The sequence below is a fragment of the Phycodurus eques genome, chromosome 6, assembly GCF_024500275.1.
Source record: "Phycodurus eques isolate BA_2022a chromosome 6, UOR_Pequ_1.1, whole genome shotgun sequence".
NCBI classification, from domain to species: Eukaryota; Metazoa; Chordata; class Actinopteri; order Syngnathiformes; family Syngnathidae; genus Phycodurus; species Phycodurus eques.
This window is the reverse complement of record NC_084530.1, coordinates 31,235,837-31,259,722: the sequence shown is the minus strand read 5'-3', so window position 1 is coordinate 31,259,722 and position 23,886 is coordinate 31,235,837. Positions and strand designations below refer to the sequence as shown.

The 23,886-nt window shown below is 52.2% G+C and overlaps 1 protein-coding gene across 1 annotated transcript; it reads right to left on the bottom strand.

Moving 5' to 3' along the window:
- Positions 1-750: 750 nt before the first annotated feature.
- Positions 751-18,517, bottom strand: si:dkey-117m1.4 (serine/arginine repetitive matrix protein 1). Its single transcript, XM_061679249.1, has 9 exons — positions 18,206-18,517; positions 11,546-11,640; positions 11,219-11,300; positions 9,651-9,978; positions 8,305-8,373; positions 6,337-7,403; positions 3,997-4,823; positions 3,298-3,543; positions 751-2,602 (listed from the first exon to the last, which is right to left on the bottom strand). Exons 1-9 carry the CDS (start codon positions 18,304-18,306, stop codon positions 2,349-2,351), a joined length of 3,069 nt encoding a protein of 1,022 aa, XP_061535233.1. The 5' UTR covers positions 18,307-18,517; the 3' UTR covers positions 751-2,348.
- Between the last annotated feature and the right edge of the window lie 5,369 nt (positions 18,518-23,886).

The window sequence follows — 23,886 nt, the reverse complement described above, 5'->3', positions numbered from 1 at the left end:
CCAAATTTGAATCTCCCGTCGCGGCTCACGTTCAATCGAAACGCACGGAAGCTTTCGCGCACGGCGGAAATACATTTCCGGGTTCGCGAGCCGTGCCGCCGCATCGCCTCGGCTCAAACCCGACAAACGGTACGTCGAGCGCCGACTGTTGTTTAACGTCAATACTCAACTATGTTCCTAATGTCTATTATGCCCGTGGACGAAAAGGCCAAGCTTGCGACCAGAATGTACGTTGAAATGAACGCTTCCTTCCAAATAGCCACGCTTCCACTTGTTTGCTTCGTTTGTTTTCTGACTTGTAAAAAAAGTTTTCTAAAATGTAAAATAGTTTCGTTTTCTGAAATGTCACACTTTCTTCCCAGCCACCGTGGCGGAGTGCCTTCCGCTGTGAATTGGCGGCAAATAAGTGACGCAACTCCAGTGGACCCGCCCCCCCGCCAGCTATCGGCAGGGGGAAGGGACCTGGCCGGACCGCAAATAGCAAAAATCCCTCAAGAATTGACACCCATTATAATATTTAAAAATAATAATAATAATTATCCCCCAAATTCTTAAAATAAACCGCCAATAAGCGTTTTCAGGGGTGCCCCCCATAGGGGGAGGAGGGGGGGGGGGGCACTATAACTATATTTCTTGCAGAGTTCATGGACATGCTGCTGTGGTCTCCCCGTCAAAACTGGCCACAAAGGCTGTGTAAATTAGGAATTACAATTTCAAGTAAAAGATCAAATACACAACAATAAAGAAACGTTGGGCTTTAAAGTTTTATAGGACTTAGAAAAAGAAAAAAAAACACCAACCAAGGCATGTCAAACACTTTTTTTCTTTGACGTTATTTACAAAACAGGATTATATACAGATAGTAATGACTCAGAAATGGAGGCTACATAAAGTCTAGCGGTTTTCATAGTGAGAATATATTTGTTATTTACAATGTAACTGGCAAGGCTGGAGCAAGAAGGGACATTACAGACTGGGCAAAAGTCGCCATTAACTTCAAGTATCCATCTTCGGTTTTCACAGACGCTTTTGAATCACGACGGATGAAGAGATTCTTCGCTACGGCTAAAAAAAAAAAGGAAACGGACCGGAGGAGAATAGCACGCGGACGTCGCAAACAAACACGAAACACACAAAAGTCACTTTTCAGATTCTGTAACTGCTCACTTTTGAAGAATCTCCAAGGTCCCATAGTTGACCAAACCAACTTGTTTCTAGCATTTGGGATGCACTATTTTCTCTATGGTGCCCCAGTAAACATGTGAAGTATGAATTAAAATGGTCCACACATTCCTGAGTTGCAGACGTTTTTCTGCCAAGAGGCCTGAAATCAACTTAACGGAATTTCTCAAGCTTATCGACATCACGAGCGAAGATCTCCGCCTGCCTCTCCGCTCCTGCGCCGGCGCTGTCGTAATGACACACGCGGGTGGCGACCGATTAAGAGGAAGGGGGGCGGTCTTCGCTAAATATGGACAAAGCAGATACAAAAGTGGGTCAAACAGAAGAAGTCTCCGTCGGACGAGCCTTTTCTGGACACCCGGATGACTAAACCAAAGTCAAATTGACACTTGTATATCAAGTCCTTGTGAGAGAGTCACTCAATGGAGGTCGAAATAGTCAAAATACGCGACCTTTAAAACGAGTACGAGTCTCCGATTTACATACATACAAAGCGATATCCAGCTTATAGGCTGTCGCGCGTTTCGACCGCTGTGGATAACAAATGCGCGACAGGCAGTAAAACCGCAACATCGTTCCTCGATGAAAGGGACTGCACGAGGGAGTGCGGACGCACGCGGGTCCAAACGGCTTGGAGAAACCTTCTGATTGAGGACAATTCGACAAAACATTGCACGTCTCCAAATGTAACAACTACACGTTCCGACGCCACAGGAAATCCTCAACTTTCCACAACTCGAGCCCCGGAACTCCTCGAAAAATGTACCTGCCTCCTGAGAGATTGATGAGCTGAACCTACCAGGTAGAATAATACAAGATCTAACACTGAGGTCAACTGCGCGAAGAGAAGAAAAAGTGTTTGGGAGTCTTCTACGCTAGCAGCGGACCGACGTCTTTCTCCGTCCGACCTCTGACGCGACGCTGTCCGGAATCGATGCGGCGCCGCACGTCGGTCGCGAGACGACACGTCCGCGTCCGACACGGTCCGCGGCACGTACTCTCGTCCGGCCGCCGTCGCGGTCTTACCGGCAGGGAAGTAAAAAGGAGAAAAAAAATCAAGTCCTCTGTTCTCGAAAGAGCCGTAATGGCCGACGGCGACGATCGGTGAAATTTCGGACCGTCACGTTTGGAGTAAGAGCGGGAGGCACGCCGACCGGCCTCCCCTCTCAGCACACGACGAGCGGCAGCGGCTCGCTCTCACGCCGCTGATTCTTCTTCAGCAGCTGAATGCGATTGTGGCAATAAAACTTGATGGCCCGCCAATCCCGCTGGTTGCTGACCAGCAGAGGGCACAGTTGCAGGCAGCGCTCGCAGTCGGCCTTGGCGGGCACGCGGAGCTCGTTGATGTTTTGGGTCAGGTGTTCCTCCACCGCCGCCCGCTCCGCCTCGGACCACGGACGCTTCAGGACGCCGCGCTTCCCTGCGGAAGGAAGCGGCACGGAGCGCAAATGTTCAGCCCGAGGCGGAAAATCCACTCTTTCGACTGGAGTCGGACTCGGTTGAAAAAAACCCCGGAGGCTTTGTAAACAATGCGACAGTATTCGTCCTAAAAAAATTTAAAATACAAAAAAATCGACATTTTGGACCATCAATGGATTTTAGTGGACGACTGAATCGAATATTGTTAACTCTGGAAAAAGGCATTTCAGTACAAATCAGTACAAAATCAAACAGACCTCAAAGTTAAGGAGAGGTTTTTGGTTTTGTTTCAGAACAGTACTGCCTTGAAATGGTTTTGATCACGTGTGGCTGTTTTCGGAGGCTTGATCTCCGAGCACGAAAGCGTCGCCAGTCCGGACGCTAATCTGCTTTCAGAGCGAATTTGCCTCCCGTGGGTCGGCGCGACGTCCGTTCCAGGGTTCCTTGAAACACTTGACACTTGAAAATTGCAGACAAATTCACGTCATCTGTGACTTTTCAGTAAAGACGTGCAGCCTTCCGATTCTTTTTATTTCAATACGTGTATAAATCATTTCCAGAAGATTCGAGCAAGGCAACGACAACTTTTTGTGCTTTTTCATGCATAAGACTCCCACCTGTCTTGAAACCCTACTTTAAAAACACTAAAGCCGTTTTGAAACCCTGGCATAAAAGCCGAGCAAAGCGTCATCTTACCGGAGCCTCTCCTTCGGCTGATTGGCGGTAGAGGAGGAGGAGGAGGAGGCGGAGCAAGCGACTGGGCGTTTTTCAGCTTCTTGGGTCGGCCCACTCGGCCGTTGTTCTTGCCCTTCCTGACGTACAGCAAGGTCGGCGCGGGTTTGGCGGCGGGGGCGACGGTGCCGGGGGACTCGGGCTTCTCCTTTACCGGCTCGCCTTCCGATTCTCCCTCCGAGAACGAGTCTGCGGAGTTTCCCGACATAACTGTGAACGGCAGGAGGAGAGGAAAGCGGACGTCCTTAGTTACGCGTTAGATATTGCGGGGTTTCCCAACCATTATAGATCCAAGGAAGATATCTCACGGAACACCACCGATCAAAAAATGTCACAAAAAGAACATCTGAATCAATGGTATCGTCCTAATTGACTCCCAAATGAGCTGACTTCATGAACGCGAAGCTCTGATTCTGTTGGCGACAGGTGCATAGGAAGGTGCCGTTCGGTTCATTGTTTTCTGCCTGTCACTATACGTCGCTGGCAAAGATAGATGAACAAAGATACAATATTTTTGGAGACCAATTCGGTGAACTGAGACCATTTCCCACGGCACACCGGACGATGCCGTCGCACAGCGGTCGGGAAGCCGTGACCGAACATGGGACGACTTCCCTTTTAGCCAAAGGCGACGTCGGACAACGAGGCGTCTGTTCGGCTCACCGTCCAGCTCCAGGCAGATGTGGTTTAGGCTCATGCCTCTGAAGAGCACTCCGTCTCGCTCTCCGCACAGCACGACGCGGCCCACTCTGCCCATCAGGCCCGGATCCTGGCCGATGCCGGCGCAGTTCTGCGTCACGTGGTACTCCCTCTCCAGGAAGTGCTCCAGCCTTTCCGCCGCGCCGCCTCCCGGCCGGCCCGGATCCTCTCCCTCTCCGAGCAGCAGCAGTTGGGTCAAGATGGCCACCTGCCGTCGCACCCTGGTCTGGGTGAGGGCTCTGGGATTGCGAGTGCCGCTGGAGCGGGCCAGGCTGCGCAGGAGGTCGGTGCCTCGCAGGGGCGTGGCGGGGGAGTGGTAGGGCCTGGCGAAGACGTAAGGGTTGGCCGGATCCACGCCCACGTCTCGGCGCGTCTGCAGGAGCAGCTCCAGGCAGGGCTCGCAGTGAGGCGGCAGAATGAGGGGCTGGATGCGCCCGCGTTTGCCCTGGACGCCCACGCGCGGGAGGTGGGAAAGCACCAGCCGCTCAAAAGGAGACAGAGAGGCCTCCAGCGGGGTGAGGGCCGGCGGAGAGCCGGGGGGCACGGGAACGGGGCACCGAGGAGTCACGCGCGCTCTGTACTCGCCGACGGACAACTTGGAGACCTCGCACTCGCGCCGGCGGTTGTACAGGATGAGCAGCGCCAGGCTGGAGTGGCAGAGGAGGCGCCAGGCCTCGGCCGACCGCAGCTGGCGAGACAGCGACAGGAAGGCCGAATGCTGCAGCCGCCGGAGGTACAGAACGAGGGACGACAACGACGACAGGAGGGGCAGCATCTGGTGACGCCCGGAACTGCACAAAGAGCGGACACAAAAGTCTGACATGACTGCATTGGAATTCGAGTGTGGACTACGCCCGGAGGGACAAACGCACAAGAAAAATACAGTCGACCCCGCCCGTCAACAGAGTCGCGGAGTTGCCGTTTTGCGCTCAGGCCGAGGCCGATAGAAAAGGTTGCTACGGCTCCATCTAGTGGCCTCTTGGTGTCAAGCAGCCACGAGGAGCTCGTTTTACTCAGGCCGCAGCGTTGTCACCGCCCCGTGGCATCTAGAGGAAATGACAAAACTTTTTGCGTGCGACGTTAGCGGCGGGACGGCGTGCTCGCTCGCACACAAGGCCGCCAGAACGTTTTTTTGTTTCGTGACAGCTTGAAATAAACCGGCAAACCTTATTCTCGTGTGCAAATCGCTGCTTCCAAAAGAATCTTTTTAGTGCCTGCATTCCTTTCCTTTCCTTTCCCCCCCATAACCTCCTTATTTATGCAAAAGAGCTACTGGAGCTAGAACGTTACGAAGAACTATATTGACTGACACTGTGAGCGGTATCAACAATGGATTATTTTCATAGCACGACTAGCAACATTATTTAGCGAAAACAAAAAACGTCTTACGACGCAGTACAGCGCTACGCCGCCGCAAACTACAAGCGCTCTCTTCATCAAAACGCGGCATTATTATAGTTTTGCTTTTGCTTTGTTGCAGCCACAGTATTGAATTGTAACATTGGCTTCTTGGCGTCTCTGCTGGATTTTCTGTCTCCGAAAACTGCGCAATATTCGGCAAGTCATTTTTCAAAGGGGCCACGTGGGAATTGGCATCATCATCGAGGGCCACGCCGACACGACAACCTCGGTCGGTCCGTCCGTCCGACCGTCGCGAGCAACGTTTCACTGTTTTGACTCGCCGCAGTGAATTGTGCCCTTTTTGTGCCGTTATAATTTGGAAATCAAAAGGTCAAACGAAATGATAGGCAGTTGTATCAAAATGACACACACAGTACACATCAACATAGCAATATGTCATCATCATATGAAGTTCTTCCAAATAAAAGCGCATATCCTATTTTGTGCTTTCTTTTGAATTCCGGGTGTTGGGCCGCAGGTGTCAAAGTCAAAGTCCGGGGGCCAGATCCGGCCCGCCGTATCATTTGATGTGGCCCGCAAAAGCAAATCATGTGCGTTGACTTCATGTTCCTCACTAAAATGCCAAAGTTGCCTTCACTTCATAGTTAATACCGTCGCCATATTGCAAGCAGTTTTTGTCACCCACCTCCCCCTCAAATGAAACCGACTACTAGCGGAACAAACGGGTTTCTACTGGCTTCTAATTTCAAACGAGATACCCTTCAGTTTTGTGTGTATTTGTAATAATATGAGGCAATCATACATTTCTTCGGCTTCACGGTCCTAACCATGACGACGACGCGGCCCGAGTCGGGCCGATTCCGGCGGGTTGCAAAGCGCAAAGGAGTGCGCGTAGTGAGGCTGCAGGTGACACGATTCCTGATAAAGGCAGTCAAGTGTTACCTTAGCGAGTCTTTTTCCTTATCCTCGGCCCCGCTTTCATCTTCCACGTCCATCGCACCGTTCTCTTCCTCTTCCTCTTCCTCCTCCTCTTCCATTTTTCGTTCCCGCGTCTCCTCGGACAGCTCGGCTCTGAAGGACGGAGCGCACCCGACCCGGACTTCCCCCTCTTTGGGCCGCTTGACCTGCACGAGCTCCGCAGCCTCTTCACCTTCGTCATCGTCCGCTCTCTCTTTCTTTAGCCTCCTCCCTCCTCCCTTTCTGGGCGGCGTCGCAGCCACCGGGGGCGGGCTCCTCTTCAGGACCGACACCGCCACAGAGTTCTGTCCTCGCGGCAGCGGGGGTGGGGGCGACGCGGGCGAGGCGGGCGAGGCGGGCGCCGGCGATTGTTCGGCGGCGGTCGGCGGACATAAGGAGAGGTCCCGAACGGCGCTCGCTTCCGCCCGGCCGCGCGTGGCGGCAGACGTCGCTTTTGAGTCGTGATGAGCGGGGACAATTGCGTTATGCGCGTGCAAGCGGGGCATCCGAGTGTAACGCTCGACGAGGGCGGAGCACACGTCGGGCTGGTGGGCGTGGTGTTTGTCTAGATGGCGGCCCAGCGAGCGGAAGTGGCGTCCGCAGTAGTCGCAAGTTTGGCGCGTGGAGTCTACGGACACGCCTCCTCGGGGGGGGGCGTCCGGGTCGCCCGTGCCGCCCGTGCCGAGAGGAGCGGGAGCTTTGAACGCAGCTTTGGCGGAGGTGGACAAAGAGGAGCCGGGAGGAGAGGGCGCAGGCGGGCGGCATGACGGGAGCGGACGATCGGAGGCGGCGGGGGCCGGGTGCCCGGACTCAGTTCGATGGGGGGTCTTTTTCTTCGGAGGGGTACCGTGCCGCTTCTTGCGTCGACGCGGGGCGCGCCCGCGGAGGCTGGCGTTGTCCTCGTCTGCCGCATCGGAGTCAGTGGCGTCAGAATGCGAGATGGGCGAGGAAGAGGGGGAAAGAGACCAAGAGGGCGTGACGTAGTCCCGGTACTGCTGCCGCTGCTGCTGCTGCTTCTTTGGTCGCTGGGTGGTCGACGGAGCCTCGTCCTCCTGAGAGAGAGAGAGACACACACACACACACACACACACACACACACACACAAAGAGATCATGTTTATCCGTCCATTTTCTTTGCCGCTTCTCCTCACGCGCCGGAGCCTACCCCAGCTATCTTCAGGCCGGAGGCGGGGTACACCCCGAACCGGTCGCCAGCCGATCGCAGGGCACATCAACCATTTGCACTCCCATTCACACCTACGCGCAATTTAGAGTCCTCAATCAACCTACCGCGCATGTTTTCGGGATGCGGGAGGAAACCGGAGTGCCCGGAGAAAAGCCACGCAGGCGCGGGGAGAACATGCAAACGCCACACAGGCGGGGATTGAACCCCGGTCCCCAGAACTGCGAGGCGGATGCGCTAACCAGTCGGCCTCCGTGCCGGCGAGATCATGTTTATGGTAAAAAAAAGTTTTGCAACTTTGTCAATGGTCATCTACTTTTCAAGCGTTTACACGTACATACAATAAGAAGGTAATAGTTGAAGACGTCATAATGACAACAGACGATCGACCGGAGAAGAAAGATGGATTGCTCTGCTGTACGACTACGCGACGTGAAGGAATCCAAACAAAAAAACTCCAAGATTGCTGATTCAAACGGCGAGTTTGACTCGGCGGCCGTGGCCCGACGGTTAAGGTCGTCGCCTGCCACCGCGGGGGACCGAGGTTCGAGACCCCGAGCGGACCGTCCGCCGACATCCCCCGGACTCACGGCTGCGGTGTCCTCGAGCGAGACACGAAAACCCCGAAATGCGCTTCGGCCGGCCCCCGCTCCGGTGTGTTCCGCTAACGTGTGTATGTGTTCACTGTGATGGGTCAAACGCAGAGAAGAAATTTCGTGTACGTGCGTGCATGTTGATGACAATAAAAGGTGATTCTAATTCTAATTCTACCTTTTTGATGTTATTCTCTGCATCAGAGTTGCACTCCGGTTGCGGTGGAGACGCAGAACTGCGGAAACCCTGAGGAACACAAAAAGGGACAGCGATACAGATGTAATGCTTATTCGTGGTCGTCATGACATCAGTCGTCTTCGGGTGACATTTAGCCCCGCCGGCGCCCGTGGCGAAGTCTGATCAAGATTCATGGAGTCCTAACCAAAGACTTGTCATCATTATTATGGTTTTGGAAGAAATTGAGTGCACTCCGTCAATTGACTTCCTCTAGTCTAAATGAAAGTTGCGATCTTCATCCCGTTGAGAAAATCGAACCGATCCAATTTCGCGGAATCCGTTGAAGGAACACACGTCGCCCACTAACGATGGTCAGGTAGGTGTTGGGGCGCAGTCATCACCGTGGTAACCCCACGCCCTAGCTTTGTGTGTTTGTCGTGTGAACGTCTGTAAGAAGGTGTGCAGCGGTGTGCGAATACAGTGGACCCCCGCCAGACCACGATGAGCCCAAATCAGAGAGAGTATCGTTGACGCCCATTAGAATTGCATTGAAAATAAAAAGGTGAAAAAAATTTCTTTTGAACCCAAACAGTTCGGGGATGAGCGGAGATTGGCGTCTATTTGCAGGATTGGTTTCGGTTTTCAGAATTGGTCCAAACAAAGAAGAAGAAAGAAATCGACAAATGGGGGGGGAATACAAATGTGAAACTTTTTTTTTTTTTTTTTTTTTTTTAAATCAGCAAACGGGTGAATCTCATTTGCCAAACCGTGAGTACGCGGCGCTCCGCTGTATACCCGCGGCGGCCGGCCCGTGCTTCCGAGATCCAACACACACGCGACGTTCCCAAACACGGATGCTGAGAACCCACGAACGCCAACGTTCCGGTCCGTATGCAAATCCCAAACCCTTGCGGGTCGCATATGGCGCCGCTACATTTGTCGGCGGAGACCGTGCGCTCAGAGATTGGAGCTTTCAGGTGTCAATCTCCAAGTACATAAAGAATACATTTGGTGGTGATCAGAAAAGGCAAGGTCTTCATTACAGCCCAATGAGTGGAGAGATTGGGAGTCAAATAAATCCATTAAGTGTGACCACCGTGACTTTTTCCATTCGATCAAACCGCAATTCCCTCGGATTCTTTGTTCTGGTCTCTTGAGAAAAGGGTCACAGCGGAAAGGCTTTTGTCTTCTCTGGGGTGACAGTTAAACATGAATGCAAAATGGTGATTTCAATGAGAATCATTTCTTTTGGAGTTCTAAAGCGTGTTCGTTAAACAACAATGTCCGGGCTGAAGCCGAAGACGTTCACAGTTTTGGACATTTTTGAGTACTTGAAGGTTACTGACCAGGTTCTCCCCCCACTCGGTCAGGCTGTAGTCCACGGTGATCTCCTCCCCCTTGGCGATGTTTCGGATTGCAATCACCACCAGTCGAACTTGGCTGCCGCAGTGAACCTCTCTGATGCGACAGTTAGGGGAAGGCGGGAAGGCGCCGGTTACCGGGGCCGTAGCGGAGGCCACCGGGGCGGTCGCCGCCGCGGACCCGGGGGTCACGGAAAGGGCTCGAGCCGAGGTCGCCGGGACCGGGGTCGAGCTGCGAGCTGGCGCGGAGGCGGAGATGGAGCTAGCTTTGGATGCGGCGGAGACTTTGTCATGAGTCGGCTCTGACGGACCACTAGAGGAAAAGGCACCACGGGTACAATCTGCTGAGATATATATCAATGTGTGTGTGTGTGTGTGTGTACACGCACAGTGGAACCTGAATAAAACAGACCCCGATAACACGGATATCGGATAAAACCGACCGTCGGGACTGAACGGTATCTCCAAAAATAGTTGTCGCTTTCACCGCCGTTGACAAAGTCTGCCAGTTCCGGAATTGGCCGCTGCGGTTTACTGGCGCTGTGGCACAACGCAGCCGGAGAACGGGACTGACATATTTCCGGGTCACAGATTTACAATAAATAAACAAAAAAAGATCCAATTCCAAAAGACGTGCCTCCCGTGCCTATGTGGCAGCCATGTTGAATGTGGGACAATGACGTGGCAGCCATGTGATGATGCTTATATCTTTTCTATTGCGCTTGTAGAACGCAGGCAGACAAAACAGACCGACAGAAAGAGAGAGAGAGAGAGCGGCATGGCTGCAGTGTTAACTGTGAGGAGTCCAAAACAGTTTGGAACATGCTATTTTTGCTAAAGTAACAGTTTTTCGTCAAGCCGTTCGCCTTTGGAAATGGATTTGGAACGAGGAAGCGCACTAATTCCTCGCGGCTCATGAACGCGACTCGCCCACGATGAGGACTGTACGTCAACAATGTCCCCATGACCAAGCGCACCGGCGTGGTGCGTTTGGATAAAATGGGAAACTTTCAAACATTTTCAAGAATTTCTTTATATTTATTTGCAATAACTTTGTCGTGTACTGGGCATTTTAGCCAACCAAAAAAAAAAAAAAAAAAAAACTACTAAATGTTGGTTGTACTGTACAGTAATATAAGTGCATTTTTTTTAAACCCCCCCAATAATTAATATTAAAATAATGAATTAGGTGGGGATAAACCGTAAACGGCAATAAGTGTTTTCGGGGTTGCCCCCCCCCCCCCCCCTTTTCTGTCATTCTCCTGAGGCGAACGCATTCAAAGTGATCCCCAAAAATGAATTCAGTTCCACGAGTCGGTCGCTCTCGGTCTTCCGGTGCAGTTCTGTCTTTGATCGGAACACGTTCCAAAAACGGCCGCGTTACGTTCACCGAAGACAATCGGTCGCGCGCGTGCGGTCGTTTGTCGACACGCGCGCCGCGATTGAGCGGCCGCCGAACCGAGGTGCCATCTGCCGCTCGGCCAAAGTCGGCCGGCGCTCCAAAACCGACGGCCGCAATCAGCGTATTGCTAGATAAGTGCAAGCACGCATACCGGTTGTTGGGAGACGCTTCCGTCTTGTGGAGAGACGCGTCCGCCGTGGGACGTTTGGTCTCAGCTGCTTCCTTTACGTCACCTGGGAGAATAACAGCACTCCTTATTGGAAGGATTACAAGTACGCCAATAAACAAGTACACGCACGCACGCACACACGCACACCATTCCTCTCAATCACACGCACAGTTGTGCGCATGTAACCATCACATACACTGAAACACACGGAAGTAGGTCACACTCCATTGCACAAGCTCCGCCTCCACAACGATTCCACTGACAGATGCATCCAATCGCACACATTAAGAAAATGGCACGTCCACACACCTCTGCAGCGCGCGCGCTCGGGGTTGATCTCCTCTTCAGCGGCCGTAACGAAGACTTTCACGGGCGTCCCTTTCCGTTTTCTTCCGCAGCCGCGTCTGGAGGGCGCGCACGCACAATTATCAGTTAATCATTGGGCCCGCTGAGCCAGCTTCACACCGATCCGATCAGACAATGATCAATAAGGTGACGAGTGCCTACACAGCCAAAAAGACGGTAAATCGACCGGAAGCACTTCGGCGGGCGCACGGGGTCGGCCTTCCGCGTCTTTCCTTTCTTTCGGGGCCTGGCTCGCTCGAGCGTTCTGTTATTTCCGCAGCACAACGCTCGCAGGAGCAGCCGCCGGAGAGATTCCGGGCCAAACGCAAGCAGAGGCCATTTTCGGCGTCTACGAAGCGAGCAGGATCGACATTTATTTCACTTCGCAGTGGTCCGAATCCAAAACCCAAGTTTAAAGGAGTACAAAAAAAATAAGTAACTGAGTCCGTCGTCGTGTGAACACCTTCTGCGAGGGCCTACATCCGGCAAGGATGTTGATCTTGATTTCGGACTGCTTCTGATCCCGCGTCTCTCGACGGGGTTTCGCTGTGTGTTTTTGTCACTGCGTGCGTGACATGGAAACCCGTTTCGAGATGGCCATAAGAAGATTGCGCGTCGGATTGTTACAAGGCATGCAGAAAAGAAAAAGAAAAGAAACAAAAGGGAGGACAAGAGAAAAGCACGCGTAGAGGCAGACGCAACAGAAACAAACGTCTTGGTATCGATGGCATCCATTCCCATCCGGACTCGCCGCGCTTTGTCTTTTTCAACCCTCGACATTTGGAAACATATGCGCTTTTTGAAGAACAGTAACAAAAGCGAGGCTACAACCGTGTTGAAAGTGTCAGAATCCAACCGCTTCACTTCCTGAGCACGACGTGCCTTTGAGCAAGGCACTAAACCCCCAACCTGCCCTCATGGTGCCACGCCCTCACACTCCCGCAGAGGTTGATCCCGCGACGAAAATCCCAGCCACTCCCGCTCCCGCTCCCGCATGGATCGCTCCCAATCCCGAGTGAGCAATGTTGGCCTCCGTGCTCAGGGGAAATGTTCAAATATCAATTTGATTAAAGTTCAAATGAAATAGAACCGCATCCCAGTTTCCACCCCCGTCAATTCCCGGGGACTTTGCGATCACGACTCCCGCCCCCGATGACCTTCGCTCCCGCTCCTGCCCAATCACGTGATCGACAGCGAAGTTCACGCGGTGGGATTCCCGAAAAATGTCCCGTCGGCACACGGGCACTCGTCGTCCGACCGTCGGCTTTTGCGGACCGGTCGCGCTGTCGTGTACATAAAAGTTGTGTTCTTTTTGTTTTGTGTGTATTTTAATAACGGTGCTACGTTTGATGTCAAAATACTTCGGTGCGGGACTTTGCGCAACACGACTGGAGCCGATCAAATCATGCCCGACTTCGCCAGATGCGGGGCGCGCCGTGGACTGCTTGCCGGTGAGTCAGGAATTTTGAAAAATGTACTTTTTGTTTCTTTTGTGGTGAAAAAAGGTTGCCTTTTTAGGGAAGGCGTTTGAGTGATATCTGGAAAATCATTGAAATTGGCGTTAAAGGGCGCCACCTCATTATTTCTCAACATGCCTCCGGGACCCTTCGGCTTCGTCTGCTTCCGGGGGACCCTTCTGCTACTCGCCCGACAACCTTCAGTTCCAAATACCCACCGACAAACTCGCGCGGGCCAAAATTCCGACGGTTCTCCGAATCGTACGCCTCGAAATGGGCGCGAGGTTTCGAACGCCGACACTTGCCCTAAAAACGCCACTCAAATCGTGCAAATGTCGTTTTAATTCGTGAGAAGAACAGTGCGGGCAGTAGAATAGGTCACGCGGGCCTACTTTGGTCATCCATCGTTTCATCCTGAGCGTCTTTGTTCCGGAGGATTTAAGAGGCATTTGAAATGTTTTTTTGAGAAACGCCCAATTGTCCCGTAGCCCCGATAGGGTTGTGACGTCGCAAATACGACAAATCAGGGATCCCCGCACGTGTGCAGCATTTTGAGCTCTCTCACCGGCGGGTGAGGCGAGACGACCTCGGAAAAATAGTTGCGCCTTGGAAGAATCCACCTCGGGTCAAACTGACTGACTCAGTGACTGCCTTCCATTTTCTTGTCAAAGGCAGAACAAAGTGAAAACGATCCCGTTCGCGCTGTCGGCTTCTTAATCAGGTTTATGTCAAAACAGGCCCGAGCGCTTGACGGCGGAGCCCGATAGCGGGAGACCCGTAGGAACTTTAAACCCTCTATTATGTCTTTTGCTTTGCACGAGACGTCTCCGAAGATGACAATATTCCATCTTTAGGCTTTGTTCCCATTTACACATATTTATATACATAAGTGAAATACTAAACGCATTTCAAAACATTCGATGATATCTATCCTTGTCATGACTTGGATTCGAACAGGAAAACAAAATTGATGTTGCACAAGTTTGAACGAACGAAGTTGGAAAAGCAAGTGAAAGTAAGCTACGTCTGTGCTCTTCTGGAAAGTAAGCACTTTGGGATTGTCGCAAATCATCGACGTTGTTCAGATTTCATCACTTGGGCCGTCGGCAATACGAATGAATGCCCGCAAACACGGACCAATCAGACAGCCAGAATCTCAATCAGAATCATCTTTATTTGCCAAGTATGATTCTGATTCTCACTCGCTCACCTGTGCGCCTCAATGTCGTCGTTGTGACTTTTGCCTTTCCCTTGTGCGCCTCCAATGTCGTTGTGTTGTGACTTTCGCATTTCCCTCGTGCGCCTCAATGTCGTTGTGACTTTCGCATTTCCTTTGTGCGCCTCAATGTCGTTGTGTTGCGACTTCAGCATTTCCCTTGTGCGCCTCAATGTCGTCACGTTGACTTTCGCATTTCCTTTGTGCGCCTCAATGTCGTTGTGTTGTGACTTTCGCATTTCCCTCGTGCGCCTCAATGTCGTCACGTTGACTTTCGCATTTCCCTCGTGCGCCTCAATGTCGTTGTTGTGACTTTCGCATTTCCTTTGTGCGCCTCAATGTCGTTGTGTTGCGACTTCAGCATTTCCCTTGTGCGCCTCAATGTCGTCACGATGACTTTCGCATTTCCCTTGTGCCCCTCAGTGTCGTTGTTGTGACTTTTGCATTTCCCTTGTGCGCCTCCAATGTCGTTGTGTTGCGACTTTCGCATTTCCCTCGTGCGCCTCAATGTCATTGTGCGACTTTCGCATTTCTGTTGTGTCTTAATGTCTTTGTGTTGTGGCGTTTGCAATAGCTGTGACCAGTCTCGGACACCGTATTACAAGACTAGATAGCGACAATGGTTACATATTGATTGTAATTCATTTCAATTTGGCTGTGTTCCTTTTTATTTCGGATGAAATGTTCAAAAATATTAATGGGCACGGAGATGCACATGGTAGTTCTGTTGAATTGGCATTAGGATTACGAGGAGGTCCTTTGAAAAATGTCTTTCGTTTTAAGTTTGAGAAACCCTGATCTACTTCCTGTAAGCCGCAAATGGACGTGTCTAATTTCCTTTGACCTGTAGAGGGAGACACTGTTCCAACTGTCACTTCCTTTGACACCTGTAGAATAACATTACAGAGCTGCACCAGCTGTTGGCACTCGAGGCGACACGTACGGAGCGGTCCGGTCGACCGACCGGTCGACCCGTCGACTTGCGCTTCGATGACGCGCTGTCAACTTTCTTGGGTGTTTTTACGTACGACTTTATTACCTGCAAGTTTTCTTTTCTGTCTCACGCTCTTCATTGATTCCGTCTTTCTTCTGCCCTTGCACATTTCTCTCCCTTCTCTTTAACCAAACACACACACACACACAAAATCCACTCAAGACTCACATGTGCATGAGCAAACACACGCACAGCTCACAGTCCACATGTTCACACACACACACACACACACTCACACACAAACACAAACACACGTACCCTCCCCCTCTCTGGCCCACATGCACACACACACGCGAACAGGCACTCAATGATGCACACACACACACACAAAAACACACTCCTCCCTCTCTCTGGCCCACATGCACGCATGCACGAACACACACACTCTCACACACACAAGCACTCACTCAGTGACACACGCAAACACACGCCCCTCCCTTTCAGGCTTACAGGCACGCAAACGTGCGCACGCACACGCACACGCACGCGCACACATACACACACACACAAATATCCTCTCTCTAGCCAAGCTTGCATGCACGCACACACACCCTCCCCCTTCACTAAAGCTCACAAACACACACACACACGCACGCACGCAAGCACACACACATTTCTCTCTCTCTCAAATAACCAAACCCACAGTCTCATGTTCCATCTCTGGCACACACACACACACATGCACACGCGCACTTTTTCCCTCACAAACACGCAATGGTGAGCGTAGACCCAATCTGCATTTTCCCGGACGCATATATAATTACTGTGATAAATTGTGTCGTCATGTTCATCAATACACAACTATTCATTCTCCTCTCCCACACGAACTAATATGACATGTACCGTACATACACACACACACAACCTCGTCACGTATGCTCGCTACACGTATGTTCAGATTAAGCACAAACAGATCCAAACTCACTCTAAGCGTTATGTACACTTGTTCATACACGTATACACAAAAACACATCAAACACACACACACACAACCATCCTCACTCTCACATACATATATACAATCCCACCCACACACACCATGCACACACACGCACACACAACTTTTGCTTTTAGCATGGCTACACACATGCATGCACGCACACAAACACACACACACACACGCAGTGTCCTTCCCTCTTTCATAAACAAAGTAGATGCATAAACACTATCTTCTTCCCTCTGTATGACAAACACACACACGCACTGCCCTTGTCTAAGAGACACACAAACCTTGTCTGTCTCACCCCTTTCACACACACACCTCACTCTCTTCCTGACTGCAGAACACACACACAAAAGCCAAACAAATACACATTAACACAAAAATACACACCAAACACACAGCATATGCGCTGGCTACCAAGCCCTCTTTTTCAGTTTCCAAGACACAAACACACACACGCACACGCTCACCCTCCCCTTCAAAAGCTTGCACGTACAGAAGACACACACTCACTCACACGCACACATACACTGCGTCACACACCCTCCCTTCTCTTTTCCTCTTAAACACATACACACACACACACACTGTACGCTAGCAGCAACACACACCCTCCATCTTCCCTTTGAGATACAGACCCCCCCCCCCCCCACACACACACACACACTCTCTGGTCTTGTGTGTGAATCACAAACACACATTGCTCACCAGCACTTGAAGCCAAACGCACACTCTTCAGGTCGTACTTTTTACATTGTTTGATGCTGAATTTGTCTACACACACAACGATGTAACAGGTACGCACTACACACGAAGCATACAATTGATTATTGTCCCTTCTGATTATGCCACAAACAGTCCTTTAAAGTCTCACACACACACAGCCTCCCAACACACATATACATGCAAACACACACTCCTCCCTCCCCTTCCTTGTGCCTCAAACACACTTCCCCTCTATCTGTCTCACACACACACACACACACACACACACGTCCTTCACATCACACATCTCTGTGTGCCTTCTGACACATGGCAAACACACCTATAGTGCCCCCTCCCACACACACGTTCTGCACAAACACAAAATAACACTTGCTCAACACACGTACACACAAACACTCCTCGCTCTTTGTCACACACTCCTTGCACACTGCTCCCCCTCCCATCTCGCTCCCACTTACACACACACACATACACATACACACACACACACACGCACTCGTGTCTGTCTCTGTCACGCACACACTCGCTCCCCCTCCCATCCCTTACACACTCACTCCTCCTTTCTCTGCTCTCTCACACACACACACACACACACACTGCCCTCCCCTCCCCCTTCTCCCCCTCTCTCACTCACACACATTTCCATTACTTGCGAGGACATCACATTGACTTGCATTAGTTTCTTGGTCAGCACAGCCACTGCCGACTTGACCTTTGACCTTGCCCACTCTTAACACACGATCTTTACCTTCTTGTACGGTCATCATCGTCGTCGTCATGGCAACTTGCTCCGGGACCCCAAAAGACGTGATGTGTAAACAGATGGATGTCCCCATAACATAGGGAAAGCCACGCACGCACGCACGCACGCACGCGCACGCACAGAGCTGCTCCTTTCTCTCACGCTCTCTCCCCTCCCTTCTGTGTGTGCGTGTGTCCTTTTCTCCTACTGGCCACACGCGCACACGCGAGTAATAGCAAATGATCGCAAACATTTCTCAAACTTTTTTTTGGTTCTTTTTAACATACGTACTGTGGCTTGAAACCGGTCAAAGTAACACCTAACGCGCGCGCGCGCGCGCGCACGCCTCCTCGGTGTTGCGTTCGATGTTGGTCGTAAAAAAAGGAGCGAGCAAAAGCGACTTAGCGGCCGCGTGCTCGTTCGCAACTTGTTGTCATCGGCGAGGGCCACTCTCGCGCGTTACACGCCCACACCGGGTCTCGCTGTCATCGGCGAGGGCGAGCGTTAGAAACGGTGTTCGGGCGCAACGGCGGCCGTCTCACTCACCCCCGCGGCGGCGCCGCCGCTTCGACGCCGTCGCCGTCGCCGTCGCCGTCGCGGGCGCGCGTCTCCCGGTGCTCGTGGGGCGAGCGCTCGCTCTCCGCCATGTCCGCAGTCGAGCTTCCCTCGCCGGAGTCGCAGCCGCTGTTCGGCGGCTCGGCCGGCTCTCGCCAAGGTTATTAGCGACGAGTCCACTGCGGCGGGGCGGAGGGGGTGCGCGGCCCGTCCGCGGGGCTCTCGCTTTCGCATGTCCCGACGACTCGGTGAGCCGCGACCCGCCCGGGCTCTTCTTATCAAACTCCGACTCAAAGCAGCACACGACGGAGGCAAAGCAACGAGTCGTTTCCTCCAAACGAAGGTCATCGTCACCCCCGTGACGGAGTGGACGCGCCCACCGAGCGGGCGGGGCGGGAGTGCGCAGCATCTTCCAAGTGCTTCGCTAGTACACTTTTCATTGACTCGTCACAATAAAATGATGGAAACGCGTCAACGGTCCCCGAAAAATCCCATTCAAGACGGAACGCTCGCCAAGGCACGCGGCAAGCAACGCGTATTTGTTCGAGAGCGCGTGTTCCTTTCGTCAACAGGTCGTCAAGCCTCCAGCCATCACGTGCAACGGTTCTTCAGAATCATTTTGGATTCATTCAATTCAAATACGCAGACGGGGTTCGACATAAAGACATCTTCCACAGTTCGAGGCGCATCAAGAGATCGGATGATTTTATTGACACGAGTTTTCCCATACCGCGTCTCCTCGCGCGGGTCGCGGGCGTGCTGGCGCTTATCTCGGCTGACTTCGGGCGAGAGAAGGCGCACGCCCCGAACCGGTCGACAGCCAATCGCAGGGCACATACAAACAAACGACCATTCGCGCTCGCATTCGCACCTACGGGCAATTTAGAGTGGTCAATGAAACCTGCCGCGCATGTTTTTGGGGGATGGCGGAGTGCCCGGAGAAAAGCCACGCGCAAAGTCCACACGGGCGGGGGGCCGGGGATTTGAACCCCGGTCCCCAGAACTGTGACGACGACGACGACGAGCATGATGATGATGACAATGACGGTGACGGTAATGACAGACGATGACGATGATGTCGATGATGAAGACAAAGACGATGACGATAACGATGATGAGCGTGATCAGGACAACCGTGACGATGATGATAATGATGACGACGATAACGACGATGAAGACAATGATGATGATGATGGCGACGATGATAACGACGATGATGATGATCATGATGACGACGAAGACAAAGATGATGACAATAACGATGACATTGACGTCGATGACGATGACAAAGTTGATGACGAAGACAATGATGTCGATGATGAAGATGACAATAATGATGACGACGACGACGACGACGAAGACAAAGACGACAGCGATCCGTGCGCGCTAGGAGCGTTGTCGCTTCTCTTGGCCGGTGGGATCAGAATCATCTTTATTTTGTATGTCAAAAAAAAAAACAAAGAATTTGTCTCCGGTAGTCGGAGGCGCTCGAGTACGACAACAGACGGCCGATTGACAGAGAACGCTTTGGAGACATTGAGAAAAACAGTCACTGAGCAATAAAAGGTTGCTCGTAATCTGGTAATGCCGGTACAATTTATTGATTTATTTATTTTGAAAATTGTGCAAAAGGATGCAGAGTCCTCCAGCAATTAGAGCAGTTGGAATGACTAATATAGCAATAGTCCAGTGAGACTACTACAGTGAGTGCACGAGTAATGTTATCATTGGCCCGACACAAATGTGACAGCAAACCCGAGACAAATAAATTGCCAGCATGTTGCAATGGAATTGTAGGTCAGCTGTTTCAGAAGTTGATGGCGAGAGGGAAGAAGCTGTCGGAATGTCTGCTCCTTCTGGTTCGCATCGATCGGTAGGAGCCGGAAGAGCCGGTGACCGGGGTGCGGAGGGTCCCAGAGGATTTTGCACGCTCTTGTCTTAGTTCTGCCAGCGTGCAAGTCCTCAAGGGCGGCTAGGGGGGTACCGACAATCCTTTCAGCAGTTTTCATTGTCCGTCGCAGTCGGAGTTTGTCCTTTTTTGGAACAGCACCGAACCAGACTGCGATGGAAGAACACAGGACTGATTCAAACTGTCTCAGCAGCTCCCGTGGCACGCCGCGCTTCCTCAGAAGCCGCAGGAAGTACATCCTCTGCCGGGCCTTTTTGAGGACGGAGTCGATGTCGATCGCCCACTTCGGGTCCTGAGAGATTGTAATTCCCAGGAACTCGAAGGTCTTGAGGGTTGACGCAAGGCAGCCGGGCAGCGTGAGGGGCAGCCGTGGCGAAGGATGCCTCCTGAAGTCCACGACCATCTCTACAGTCTCGAGCGTGTTGAGCTCCAGGTCGCGTCGGCCGCACCGCGGCTCCGGCCGCTCCGCTTCCTGTCGATATGCGGACTCGTCGCCGTCCTCGATGAGGCCGACGACAGCGAGCGGTGTCATCTGCAAACTTCAGGTGTTTGACAGCCGGGGGCGCTGAGGTGCGGTCGTTCGTGTAGAAACACAAGAGCAGTGGAGAGAGGACACGACCTCGGGGCGCCCCGGTGCTGAAGCTGCGTGCGGATGAGGTGGCCTCCCCCGGCCTGACCTGCTGTGTCCTGCCCGTCAGGGAGCTGTAAATCCACTGGCAGATGGCAGGTGAGACGCTGAGCTGGAGAAGCTTGGAGGAGAGGAGTTCGGGGATGCTGGTGTCGAACGCTGAGCCGAAGTCCACGAACAGGATCCTCGCGTAGGTCCCTGCACTGTCGAGGTGTTCTAGGATGAAGTGCGGTCCCACGTTGACCGCATCATCCGCAGACCTGTTCGCTCGGTAGGCAAACTGCAGGGGGTCCGGCGGGGGACCCGTGACGCTCTTGAGGTGGTCCGGCACGAGACGTTCAACGGACTTCGTGACCGCAGATGTCAAGGCGACAGGCCTGTAGTCATTTAGACCCGAGATTGTAGGTTTCTTGGGGACCGGAATGATGGTGGAGCGTTTGAAACAGGACGGTACTTCGCACAGTTCCAGAGATCTGTTGAAAATCTGAGTGAAGACTGGCGCGAGCTGGTTCGCGCAGACTTTGAGGCAGGATGGGGACACAAGGTCCGGCCCTGCCTTTTTGTTAATCGTTTGTTGATTGAAGATGCGTCTCACATCCTGTTCGCGGATGGTTAACGCAGAATTCGGTGGTGTGATAGTGGAAGGTGGTGCGGCCGGGTGGGTGTGGGGTGTGAAAGTGTCCTTTTCTAATCTGCAGTAAAGGTATTCAAGTCGTTGGCTAGTCTGCTATTGTTCTCGGCTTGGGGGGATCGTCGCTTGTAATTGGTCAGCGATTGGAATGCACGCCAGACTGATTTAGAGTCGTTAGCGCTAAACCGTTTTTCCAACTTTGCTGCATAGTTCCTCTTTGCAATGTTCATTTCTTTCGTCAGCAGGTTTCTAGCGCGATTATACAGGGCCCTGTCCCCACTTCGATATGCGCCCTCCTTAGCCTGGCGAAGTCGCTCAAGTTTGGCAGTGAACCACGGCTTGTTGTTATTGAATGTGCGAAATGACTTTGTTGGTACACAAACCTCTTCACAGAAACTGATATAGGATGTGACAGTGTCCGTATATTCATCCAGGCTGCCGGCTGAATTTTCAAAGACGCTCCAGTCTGTGCAGTCTGAACAACTTTGAAGTTCTATCTGTCCTGTAACAGACAAATGTGAGCGGGTATACAGAAAGAGCTGGTGATAACCGCTGGCGACTTAAATATGTCCGCAGACCTCATGAAGGGTGCCCCAATCGCGTTGGAGGAGCTGCACCAGTAGTTAGCAGCAGTCTGAGCAGGCCTAAATGCACAGTAGATGACGTTCTTCCACCAAATTGTCACTTTGCCGTGCGCATCCCAAAGAACGAAACTTCGCTGCATCGGAACGTCCAGCTTGGCGCAGACAGGTCTGCCAAATTGGCAAACACGCAGTGAGGCTTGCGTTTCACATTTCATCGAAAATGACGCCGGTGTGCTTGGTCATGGGGACGTTGTTGATGTACAGTACTCATCGTAGGCGATATATATATATACATACATACATATATACATATATATGTATATATGTATGTATATATATATGTGACCCCCTGCAGTTTGCCTACCGAGCGAACAGGTCTGCGGATGATGCAGTCAACATGGGACCGCACTTCATCCTAGAACACCTCGACAGTGCAGGGACCTACGCGAGGATCCTGTTCGTGGACTTCAGCTCGGCGTTCGACACCATCATCCCTGAACTCCTTTCAACCAAGCTTCTCCAGCTCAGCGTCTCACCTGCCATCTGCCAGTGGATTTACAGCTTTCTGACGGGCAGGACACAGTAGGTCAGGCCGGGGGAGGCCACCTCATCCACACGCAGCATCAGCACTGGGGCGCCCCAGGGTTGTGTCCTCTCTCCGCTGCTCTTCTCTCTCTACACGAACGACCGCACCTCAGCGAACCCGACTGTCAAGCTCCTGAAGTTTGCAGATGACACCGCTGTCATCGGCCTCATCGAGGACGGCGACGAGTCCGCATATCGACAGGAAGCGGAGCGGCCGGAGCCGCGGTGCGGGCGACACAACCTGGAGCTGAACACGCTCAAGACGGTAGAGATGATCGTGGACTTCAGGAGGCATCCTTCGCCACAGCTGCCCCTCACGTTGTCCAGCTGCCTTGTGTCAACCGTCGAGACCTTCGAGTTCCTGGGAATTACAATCTCTCAGGACCTGAAGTGGGCGAACAACATCAACTCCGTCCTCAAAAAGGCCCAGCAGAGGATGTACTTCCTGCGGCTTCTGAGAGAGCACGGCCTGCCACCGGAGCTGCTGAGGCGTTCGACACAGCGGTCATCGAATCGGTCCTGTGTTCTCCCATCACAGTCTGGTTCGGTGCTGTTCCAAAAAAGGACAAACTCCGACTGCAACGGACAATCAAAACTGCTGAAAGGATTGTCGGTACCCCCCTACCCGCCATTGAGAACTTGCACGCTGCCAGAACTAAGACAAGGGCGTGCAAAATCCTCTCGGACCGTCAGCACCCCGGTCACCGGCTCTTCCGGCTCCTTCCCTCAGGTAGGCGCTACCGATCGACGCAAACTAGAACTAGTAGACATTCCGACAGCTTCTTCCCTCTTGCGATCAACTTCTTAAACACCTAACCTATAATTCCATGACAACAAGCTGGCAATTTTTTGACTTGAGTTGGTTGTCACATTTCTGTGGGGCCAATTACGTATGACTCGTGCACTCACTGTAGTTGTCTCGCCACGCTGCACTATTTGCATATACCGGCCACTCGTCCCAGAGTAGCATCTGCTCCATTTGCACACGGATTGAGGAGTATCTGTAACATTTGCACAACCGACATTGTCCCAGATGATCGCACTATTCGTCACTTTAAACCGCATCCACTCCTTGAAGTCTCGGCGCCCTTTGCACGATGGTCATTGCGCCGGACTATCGCAATATGAGTCGTTCGAACTGCTCTAAGTGCTCGAGGACTCTGCATCTTTTTGCACAATTGTTTTTTGTCAATGTCTTTATGTCCCCAAAGTGTTCTGTAAATTGACTGTCTGTTGTACTAGAGCGGCTCCAACGACCGGAGACAAATTCCTTGTGTGTTTTGGACATACTTGGCAAATAAAGATGATTCTGATTCTGATATATATATATATATA

Bases quoted from the DNA above. Each gene is read 5' to 3' on its own strand.
- si:dkey-117m1.4 (XM_061679249.1), bottom strand. From the start codon at position 18,306: ATGGCGGAGAGCGAGCGCTCGCCCCACGAGCACCGGGAGACGCGCGCC. The intron at 9,979-11,218 runs GTATGCGTGCTT...CTTTTCCTCTAG, and splicing joins GAAGCGTCTCCCAACAACCG to TGGTCCGTCAGAGCCGACTC. The intron at 7,404-8,304 runs GTAGAATTAGAA...TCTCTCTCTCAG, and splicing joins CAGAGAATAACATCAAAAAG to GAGGACGAGGCTCCGTCGAC.